The 11218-nt window shown below is 36.1% G+C and overlaps 1 protein-coding gene across 1 annotated transcript; it reads left to right on the forward strand.

The window, feature by feature from the left end:
• The first annotated feature begins 2825 nt into the window (after positions 1 to 2825).
• LOC145585699 (NAD-dependent malic enzyme 59 kDa isoform, mitochondrial-like) lies at positions 2826 to 10684 on the forward strand. The gene is made up of 20 exons (XM_081642408.1): positions 2826 to 2946; positions 3079 to 3233; positions 4098 to 4194; positions 5282 to 5400; positions 5473 to 5640; positions 5920 to 6048; positions 6160 to 6220; positions 6639 to 6742; positions 6816 to 6899; positions 7120 to 7226; positions 7351 to 7453; positions 8011 to 8118; positions 8263 to 8328; positions 8609 to 8681; positions 8763 to 8849; positions 8977 to 9031; positions 9122 to 9193; positions 9702 to 9764; positions 9884 to 9998; positions 10260 to 10684. Exons 2-20 carry the CDS (start codon positions 3099 to 3101, stop codon positions 10329 to 10331), a joined length of 1818 nt encoding a protein of 605 aa, XP_081498534.1. The 5' UTR covers positions 2826 to 2946; positions 3079 to 3098; the 3' UTR covers positions 10332 to 10684.
• The last annotated feature ends 534 nt before the right edge of the window (positions 10685 to 11218 follow it).

An 11218-nucleotide genomic window follows, 5' to 3' on the forward strand; every position in this document is an offset into this window, starting at 1 on the left:
TGACATGATGAACCAGTTCATGGCTTAACAGGATATTATCCTCCACGTACCTCCCTGGTATGAAAGCATGTTGATAATTAGTAATTAGAGTCGGCAGAGTCAGTTTCATCCTGTTCACCAGACACTTTGCAATGCATTTATAAATGGTGTTGCACAGGCTTATGGGACGGAAATCTAAGGCCATCTCCGGACTGTCCACCTTGGGAATCATCACAAGGAGAGAGGCATTTAGCTCCTTTAGGAGAAAACCTGTTTGAAAGAAATGTTGAACCGCTTTTATAACCGAGCTCCCAACAATGTTCTAATGAATATGAAAGAATTCTGCAATAATCCCATCTGGCCCGGGGAGACTTCAAGTGATGAATAGAAAACCGCCTTTTTAATTTCAGAAGGAAGGAATGGTCTCACCATGGCATCTGCCATCTCTACGTCCAAATGTGGGAGATCAAGCTCCCTCAAGATCAAACCTGCAATGTTATCCCTGTTACCCAAAGAGCCTTTATCTGGTTTAAAAACTTTTTCCAAATTCGTTTAAATTAGAGCAGCAATATTCTCCTGCCCTGTAATCCATTCGTCGACCTCGTTACGTAGTGTAACGATCTCCCATCTCTTCCTTCGTTGCTTAACACGGTTAAACATCATAGAAGTAGGTAAGTCTCCATACTTCACCCACCTGTTTTTCAACCGTTGCTGCCAGTATAAAAATTCCGCTTTGCATTGAGGAACCATCCTGTTCTCCGAGTTGACATAAATTGCCACTTCGACACTGTAGTGACCGCACCTTCCTCCTGAATAAGCTCCGAAGTAACTCGACACCAATTAAATCCCCAAGTTTGTTTATTGTCTAAACACCACTTTTTAGCTTTATGTCTAAAGCTCTTAAGATTAGTAGTGAGCACAAACATATTCAAGCCCCTCACTTCCGCCTGCCAAATTTCTGAAGCAAAATTAATAATTTTCGGATTTTTCAAACACCAACTCTCGAGTTGATAAGGCTGATTCGGTTTTGGTGTTGTAGGATCCGAATCGTAAATGATGGCCGCATGATCCGAAACAATGATAGGTTCATGGAAAACATGATCCTCCGGAAAGTCATAAAACCATTGCGGTGAGCAATAGGCCCTATCTAATCGTTCCATAATCAAACCCGTATCAAGTCTCTTGTTAGTCCAAGTATATCGTGGCCCCGAAAAAGGAACCTCCATTAATGTTAAGGTAATGTTAAAGTAGAAAATAAGGGCATGTTCTCTTCAGCTTGATTTCATTTCACTTTATTTTAGTTCAGCTTAGCTCCAATTTTAGTTCAGTCCACTCCTAATTTCCTTTTTTCATAAACAGTTCATTTCAGCTCAGCTTCAATCAGTTCAGCTCCAATCAATTCAGTTCAGTTCAGTAAATTAGAACAAGCCCTAAGAAAGCTCTCTGGTAAAACGTAAATTTATCCTCAGTTATGACAAGTAAAATTAATGAATATCAATCAAATAAATGGCAATTATGCATATATTTTTGGGCATCAACATTACTAGTCTTTTTATTTTTTTACTACGATATTGTCGCCGCATAAAAAATACTGACACTGACATAAAAAAAAAGTGATTTTGACAAACATTGATTGGAAAACACAACCCTAGCCTAGCCCCAAATCAGGCAAGAGAAAATTTATGCTTTGGTTCTATTGGTTTCTATTTATATAAAATTGATATTTTCTGTTTGTCAAAAGAATTGCTCCATCAATCTTTTTGATTATATTGGAACAAATCTGATAAAGTTTTCCATGGAAGAAAAGTTGTCCATAGGAACCTATATTCTCATTAACTTTTCCAACCTTTTAATCACTTGGTTGTATAAAGATACTTTACCTACTTTTAAGTATACTCAAGTCTTGTGTAAAGAAAATTTTCTCATGGGATAATTAAAATTGATTAACTAAATACATCAAGGTTTCCTAACAGGCACATAGTTGTTTATTCTAATAGGAAATGTAAAATGTTATTGTAGAAAAAAAGTTCCAACATTTTTATTGTGCACACTTATCTGCTAAACCCCATAATATGGATCCTTTTAGGCATTCTAGCTTAGAGTTATGTGAACATTACAAATTGATGACTTTTTTAAAACTAAAGATATAAAAAAATGTTCTTTCAACTAATGATAGATAGCTTATACAATTGTACCCTAAATTGTGAAACTTTTTATAGTTAATTGCTACAATATTTAAACATGTCCATTAAAAAATAAAATAAAATGCTTTTTTACTTTTTATACAAGCGACTTTTATTCATTTGTTATGTGTTTACATAGATCTGACTATCTATCACACGGTTTTCGTGTCTGTAGTATCTTTGTATTGGTTTCCACAAAGACTACTACCTTAGTTCATCCGTTCTCGTATTATTGCAACATTGAATGGGGGAACACAGATACATCAAAAGATTAAATCGAATAAAAGATAGAAACAATGATGACTCTGATGAAGAAAGATAAAGAGAAATCATACGCGCATAAAAAGAAACGTTGTCGTATTTTTAAAACTTCCTAAAATGATACAGAATAATCTATGATAAAATACTCCATAATTATTATTCTTACCATATCACCTAACAGTAAAATCTCCATATCACTATTTACTTAAAATAAAAAAAATAAAAAATTTCCAGAATTAGTAAAGGTGATCCCCAAGTAAAACCTGTCCAATAAACATCTGCTTCCAGGAACCTATCACAATTCTCCTATTCTACCCGTTTTTCAAAGGGCAGCCCATTACCGAATACCGACTATCCGAAATCTCTGCCCGTATATTCCGGGCAGCTCAGACTCATTCACTCCTCTGAAACAAAGAACAAAGTCACCAATACTGAGCTCACTATATAAATACACTTACGACAGAAATTTATTGACACATTCTCACTTTTTTCTCTCTCCTCTGATTTTCTTCTTCTTTACTGGGTAAACTGTGTTCTTCATCACTTTTAATTTTAATTCATAAATTTGAACTTTATTTTGTGTTCAATTTTTTGATTGATTGATTATGATAATTTTGATTATAAAAAATGTGATTGATTTGATGTCGTTTTTCAGTAGTGAATAATTTCTGGAAAATGTGGAGAGTTACGCGATCTGCGGCGGCGAATCTCCGCCGTACGCGGAGGTTTTCGGTGGCTGCTACGATTCCTGGTCCTTGTATGGTGCATAAGCGTGGTGCTGATATTCTTCATGATCCTTGGTTTAATAAGGTTGATTTTTTTAGGCATTTTAATTTTTGTTGATTTTGTGAAACTTTAATTGAATTCGGGATATTTGATGAGTTGATTGTGTTAATTTTGAGACATTGTGATTGATTTTTGATTGATTTTAATCAGATTACAAGTCAAAGTTTCAAAAATTTTATTGACTTGGCAACATGAGACTTATTAATCGTATTTGTGTGATTTTACATAATGTTAATTTAAGTCAAACTGGAGATTGTTGTGGTATTTACTGGATTTAAGGAATGGAGTGATTAATTTGAATATATGCTTGAATTTGTAGTTTTATTGCTTCTGAAAGTGGAAGTTTGTTTAGGTGTTATTAATGCTAAATGAGGAATAATTGGAGATATGTGATGATGAGGGCAGGGCAACCCTGTGTTGTGTTTATGGAAGTTTCACCTTGATTTGGACACGGGTTGGAGCTCGAATTGTCAATTGATTGTTTCTTGTCACGTTTATAAAGCTTTTGAGATACAAGGAAAATCTTGTAAACTAACAGTAATTCTGCTAATTGATGTAAAAATTCGGGTGGAATAAATGTATGACTTGTGAGTTGCCGTAGATTGGTACCAATCTTTGTATAATAGTGCAAGAGAAGGGCTTATGTGTATGAACAATGCACTTAGACAAAAATTTTCAATGGTAACTATGTCAAGTGATTATCTCTTTGGCTAAGATCACCATTATAGATTTATTGCTTAATGATACACTACGTCTAAGTTCATTTAATTTGCCTTCGTCATCTATCTTGCCATGAAAAAGATTTCTTTTGTTTTTCCTAGTACTTGATTTGCTACAAGAGAAATTTTAAATTTAGTTGTTTGCATTTTTCAAATATTTTTTGAGCAGGATACTGCATTCCCTTTGACAGAAAGAGATCGTCTTGGGCTTCGTGGTCTCCTGCCACCTCGTATTATTTCATTTGAACAACAGTATGCCCGTTTCAGTAAGTCCCATCCCTCTTTTAACTATGCCTACTATAGTACTTTATCTTGAGGTTTTTTTGTTTGATAGCTTTTTCAGTACAATCTCTGTTTGCAATTCTAAAATATGGCTGAAAATTCCGCAAGTGGTTTACTATAAGATTTTTTCTAGTTTACATAGAATTGAGACTTGAATCAACCACCAATTATCTAATGTACTTATCCCGGCTTTCTTACTATCTATCTCTGTGTAATAACTAGTTGATGTAGAACAGCAGATGTAGCTATATCCCCTGGGGTATTTGGAGTATAACTTGGTATAAAAATGAAATATGGACTAAGAGAATTTTCATGACTGTTTTCAAGTTATTATGTATACACTTCTTTTGACATTATTTGATTAAATATGAAAGCGAAATCTGCATATGCTACGTATCATCAGCTCTACCAAATGACCTTTATTATAAGACTACACTCTACTCACAAATCTGCAAAGGCTCACCTTATAGTTGTATATGATGTGTTTACTAAACTCCTTTCATTGGAAATGCATGGTAGTTGAGTCATAACTTTAGCTACACTATGCAATTTGGTTTTAAAATAAGAAAGTATCTTGTGTTGGTATTTGCAGCTGGAAAGAAGAATTTGATAACTTGCTTATTAGGCCAATTATAAATGAGAAACAGTTTGGCCTGAAGTCTTTGCTAGTCAGAGCGGATGATATGCTATCATTGTAACATTGGTTCATTAGAGCAATCGAGTAATGAAATTTGTGAAAAGTTCTTCTGTAGTGTATGTTCCCTATTTCTCTTCAAGGGTTAGTCCTAATTAAGGCTTTATTCTTTTCACCTGAAGACCCCTTATCCTATCTAGCCTTTTAGTACTAGTCTAAACTTATATCTAACTGTGAATGAACTTGGTAGCCCTAATGTGAAATAATCCTCTACTTTCATTAAGCTTATTCTTAGTGAAATTTATTTTATTTAAGGTGAAAAGGTCTTACTTTGCACAAAGTATTATATTTGTTTTGTTTGACGAATTATATTCTTTCTCTTTGGAGATGCATATTAGGTATGTTAAAGTATATATTCTGTTGATTATGAATTACAGTGGATTCATATCGGTCACTGGAGAAAAATACTCAGGGGCAGTCAGAGGCTTCTGTATCTTTGGCAAAATGGAGAATTTTGAACAGACTGCATGACAGGAATGAGACGTTATATTACAGAGTAAGTTTCATGATTTCTTACCACAGGTTTTGAATCAGTTATGACCTGAGACACTTCGGTCATTGCATTCAGGTCCTTATTGATAATATCAAAGACTTCGCTCCCATTATATATACTCCAACTGTAGGGCTGGTGTGTCAAAATTATTCCGGTTTGTTCAGACGTCCTCGTGGAATGTATTTCAGCGCCAAGGACAAGGGAGAGATGATGTCCATGATCTATAATTGGCCTGCTCAACACGTATGTCCTTTGTCAATTCATTGCCCATCAGCTATTATCATTCCTTGTTAAATATTCCAAGTTGAAGTCTGGTATCTTGCTCAGAGTGTAAAAAAAAATTGTTTTCTAATTTAATGTACAGCAGCCTAATTAGAACATATCTAATACATTGAATGGTCTCTGATATATCTCAAACTACCTGAGCACAAAGTAAATATGATTGCTTAGTGGATAGTAGAAGATAAGGTAATAGTGGAAGTATCACTTTCCATGTCTTGCTAATTACTCATGCAATTGCAGGTTGATATGATAGTCGTCACAGATGGCAGCCGAATTCTCGGTTTAGGAGATCTTGGAGTTCAGGGAATTGGCATACCTATTGGGAAACTTGATGTATATGTTGCTGCTGCAGGAATGAACCCACAGAGGGTATGACTATGATACTTCTGTTCAATTATATTCTCTCCATCTCCTGTTTTATACCTTATCTTGATTTGTGTATAAGTTAATTTTAAGCTTTTAACTTTTCATTTCTAACAGGTACTTCCAGTTATGCTCGATGTGGGTACTAACAACCAAAAGCTTCTGGAAGATCCTCTCTGTAAGTAATAACCAAAAGACTCTGTGCTCTATGATCTTCTTTATATAGATATTATGTTGCATGCAGTGTCTACTTTATTCTCAGTTATTATCTGCTGAGAAGTTCAGTGGTGTAGTATTCTGTTGTGTTTTTGCAATGTTACACAAAATTTTTCTCAATATTATATTTTGGAATAGTGATGTACTACTTCTTTGGTAAAGTTTACAGTGTAAATGACAACACATATGCAGCTAATAGTCACTTACCTAGTGAATACCTGCGATGGTCTTGTAGAATTGCCCTCCTTACTGAATGATTTGTTCTATCTCTTTAATAAATATCATTGCACATTTGGATTTTTTATTGTTCGAAATCTTTGTCATTCTACTGCTTTTTAATTTTTAACTGTATTCTAACAATTGATCTCCCTGTATGGTAGACTTAGGACTCAGACAACCTAGGCTAGAAGGGGAAGAATATCTCTCCATAGTTGATGAATTTGTAGAAGCTGTTCATACACGTTGGCCCAAGGCTGTTGTGCAGGTCTGTTCTTTCAAGACTTAATGCAACTATTAAAATTTTATGCTGGTAACTTATTGTTGATATATTTGGGCAGTTTGAGGACTTCCAAATGAAATGGGCTTTTGAAACACTGCAAAGATATCGCAAAAGGTTGTGCATGTTCAATGATGACATTCAGGTAAATTCATCGGTGATATTGCTATGTAAATTTAGTTTTGTAGTCAAAATGAGATATACCCTCCCTTAGCTAGGGGCTTTGTGATTTGTCAATTTTGAGAGGCATTGGGGGTGCTATTGTTTTATGCAAAAGCAAGGATGATGTGCACTACATTTGAAATCTATATGTTATATCTGTCAAGTTCGTGAAGCTCTAATTACGCTGTTGCTACCTTTTGCAGGGAACTGCAGGTGTTGCTTTGGCTGGGTTACTGGGTGCTGTGAGAGCACAAGGCCGTCCATTGACTGACTTTATAAAACAGAAAATAGTTGTGGTTGGAGCTGGGAGGTAAAAATATGATTTTGCATTTCTATAATACAGGACTGATCATTTATTGTTTTAGAACTTTTAACCTTTTAGGTAGTATCCATCATATCTACAAAATACCTAATATTTGCAATGACGTATTCAGTGCAGGGATTGGTGTCCTTAATATGGCAGTGCAGGCAGTTTCCAGGATGGCTGGGGCAAATGGGCTCCCATCTGATCATCAATTTTACCTAATAGATAAAGATGTAAGGTTTTTTTTTTCCTTTCCTTTTTTGGCACTTGCCTGATGCAGGATATATCTCATTGCATATATTGTGAAATAATTGCAATTGTATGGTTAAAATTATCTACCTGCATCCTCTCAACCCCACACCCCCCACCCTCACCCCCACCCCCACCCCCACCCCCACCCCCACCCACTTTTGGGCCATTTTGGGGACACAAGCTGACCATGTGCTAAGCTAGTCAAGAATAGAATAGACATTGCAATTGTATACTACGTAATTAACATTATCTACCTGTTCCCCCCCCCCCCCCTCCCATCCACAAGCCTTGTCAGCAATATTGCAGTTGGACAAATTTCTATTGTGCTTGCAGCTAGACTTCCCATGTACTATGCTGATCTGTATTTGCGAAAATATATTTTTCCACCTGGACATTGCTTACCACCAATATGCTTAGTAGTTTCATGTTTTCTTTTGTCTCTGAATAATTCTCAAGTGATGGTAGAAATTTCAGTGAAGGGCAATATTAAATGAGCACTCTGTACCATTCTGCTTAATTGTAATTCTATACATTTCAGGGGCTAGTAACGAAAGAGAGAAAGAATTTAGATCCATCAGCTGCACCCTTCGCAAAATATCCAGAAGAAACCAAGGGGCTTATGGAGGGAGCTAATCTAGCTGAAGTGGTAACTTGCTATCATGCTTTTCCGAAAAATCACTTTGTAAATTCTGCTGCAATAAGAAAACACAGGAAGTTAGCTATGAATTGAAGCCTTCATGTGCTTCCATATCTTCTAGATATATTGATTTCAAATACTTCAAAATTTCAGGTTAGGAAGGTTAAACCAGATGTGCTTCTTGGTTTGTCTGGAGTTGGTGGCATCTTTAATGAAGAGGTGAGCGAGCCTATCATGAGGTCTTTTGAATTTTGTAGTAGGACTGAAATGGAGTAATGAGTCAATGGAAAATTCCTTCTGATCTCACCTTAGTTATCATGAGATGTGAAAGGATTGAAAAACACGTCTCTGAGATGGTTCCTGATATATTATTGTTTTCATGTTGGAAACAAATGTGATGCAAGATGTCTTTTAGTTGCGTTATGAAACTCAGTGGGTTTCCTAGACCTCGAGGTACTTTCTGTATCAAGCCTTGACTTCTTTATAATTCTTGACTCAGGTGCTGAAGGCCATGCGAGAATCAGACTGCCCTAGACCTGCTATATTTGCCATGTCAAACCCTACGATGAATGGTTGGTCCTTTCCACCCATGTCCCTGCTGCATTTTTATAATTTATTTTATACGAAGTGTCTAAACTTTAATCAATGAACAGCTGAATGTACTCCTGCCGATGCTTTCAAGTATGCCGGAGAACACATTGTTTTCGCAGGTGGAAGTCCCTTCCAGAATGTAGACCTTGGTACGCATGGTTCAGCCATTTGAATTTATTCTGATATGTTTGGTTTACTCTACATGAAGATATCATTTTCTTTTTATTGGGCTGTTATGCTGTGTTTGACTGTAGTTGCTGGTATCTGTAATTGCAGGGAATGGAAAAGTAGGTCATGTCAATCAAGCGAATAACATGTACCTGTTTCCTGGGTGTGTGACTATGATTCATCTTTAGTTTCTTATGTATGAGACTGCAAGTTGCTCAATGAGATATTTATTGAACTTTTGCATATAATTCAGGATTGGATTGGGAGCATTGCTTTCAGGTGCTCGCTTAATTACTGACAACATGTTGCAAGCTGCTGCTGAATGGTAAATGAATTAACATATCATTCTTTCAACAAGTAAAATGGCATCTTTCCTAAGCTAAGTCAGACCGCTAGTGCTCCCTTCTTAAAAAGTTTCTGCTTTATGGCCCACATATTCATCAGGCAATACGTAAGCAAATAGTGTTCCAAGTTCCGCTGTTCTATGTGTCATGAATACATGTATATAACCTCTACATCACCGCAACTCACCCACCCTGCCACGATTTCACCCCTGCAAAATTGTGGACATTTATGCTGACTATTATTCCCAATATCAGTACTTTGTTCCCTTGACTTCATTACCTCTCCACTGGTCAGCTAAAGAATCTCAATACCCTATTATTTGTCTTGCAAGACAGGGAATAACTCATATCAATTGTGTTAGTACTTTATTATGCTGCTAGGCTGCTCTAAAGTCATGGCATATGCTTGATATGAAGCCTGCATTATTGGTATTGCTGAAGAGGTTAGCATAGAGTCTCACTACATGTTAATTGTTGGTTTTTCTGCAGTCTTGCTACCTACATGTCAGACGAGGAAATAAGTAAGGGTGTTTTGTATCCATCAATTGGAAGGTTAGCACCTCATTTGCTTAGTGCTTCATTCCCCGCACCCCAAAACATTACGATTGTTTATGCTCTGTGGAAATACAAGGGATAACAGTAAACGGTCTAACCCGTGTTATTAATTTCAGTATACGAGAAATTACAGCAGAAGTTGGAACTGCTGTATTGCGAGCAGCTATTGCTGAAGACCTAGCTGAAGGACATGGTGAAGTGGGGCGGAAAGAACTCAGGTGTATGTCAGAGGTAAGATTATCACTTGCTACTTATCAGCAACTATACCAGCTGAACCTGTATAATTATATAGTAATTCATCTTGGATTTCTTGGGCAGGCTCCCTGTCTTCCCTCTGCTTAGCTTTTCCTTTTTTTTTTTTGTTTTTTTTTTTTGGGTCATCTCAACATATACCATATGCCAAAAAAAAAAAGGAACCTCTCCCCTGAAAATTACATAATGTATTTGCCAATCATAACTTCTGCCATTGTAACTGGTATTGATCAAATGCAGGAAGAGACTGCGGAATATGTCAGACGGAATATGTGGTTTCCCATCTACAGCCCTCTTGTACACGAGAAGTGAGGCTACGACGATCAGCCCCTTCATCTGCTACATCAGTTGGACCGTCCTCCGTTCTGGCTGAAAACTGTAAAACTGTCTGAGAAGACAGTATTGTTGCAAATTGGAACAGAAAAATTGTAGAATCATAGGAATGGGGAGTTGTGAAAATTTTTGCCATCTTCATCTGTTTGAACTGAAACTGTTGAAACTAGGATCCTCCCTTGTATAGAATTATATCTTCAGGTTGGGTCCATTTTACTTGAAATCATTTGTATGCAGATGCAGTGCATTGTAGCTTCCAACTGATTCTTGTGTTGCTTGTTAACCGACTATTATACATTAACACTTAATATATTTTTGGTACTTCGGTAGGATATGTTATTATGGGATGTTTAGAATCTGTGTACAGGTACGTGAAAATTCCTAAACAACGAACCTTGATTTATACGGAGTATTAAAAGATGGCTATACAAAGAATCAAGCATGTTGATAAAAAACCAATTAAACCTCAAATATAAATTAAATGACTCATTACTCGAATATGATCTAAAAAATTGATTAGCTATAATCGACAATAGCAACTAAATTAAATGAGAACCTGTTTTGTCTGTCTCACTCTTGTCCTTTTCTTTTATCCCTTCTCCTTATCTATTTTCTGTGAGCAGCAACTAAGCAAGAAAGAAACTACGTGCGACACTTATCACCAAGTACTAAGGCAGACAATTCGAATATTACTTCTTGGATTTGGTAGGTAATACTAGAACAACCTCAATCAATAAAAAAAAAAAAAAAGTTGTGATGTACTGATAAGAACATGGAATCTCCATTCTTTTGTTTGTTTGTTACTAATTTCTAGAGAGTTGAAACTAATTCCCACTAATTCAGGACTTCTTGAATGTTTCATTTGA

Source organism: Chenopodium album, chromosome 16 (genome assembly GCF_948465745.1).
Source record: "Chenopodium album chromosome 16, dcCheAlbu1.1, whole genome shotgun sequence".
Lineage (NCBI taxonomy): Eukaryota > Viridiplantae > Streptophyta > Magnoliopsida > Caryophyllales > Amaranthaceae > Chenopodium > Chenopodium album.

Coding starts and splice junctions, on each gene's coding strand:
- LOC145585699 (XM_081642408.1), top strand. CDS start 3,099: ATGTGGAGAGTTACGCGATCTGCGGCGGCGAATCTCCGCCGTACGCGG. Junction 4,195..5,281: donor ACAACAGTATGCCCGTTTCA/GTAAGTCCCATC, acceptor TATGAATTACAG/TGGATTCATATCGGTCACTG. Junction 7,454..8,010: donor TTTACCTAATAGATAAAGAT/GTAAGGTTTTTT, acceptor TATACATTTCAG/GGGCTAGTAACGAAAGAGAG.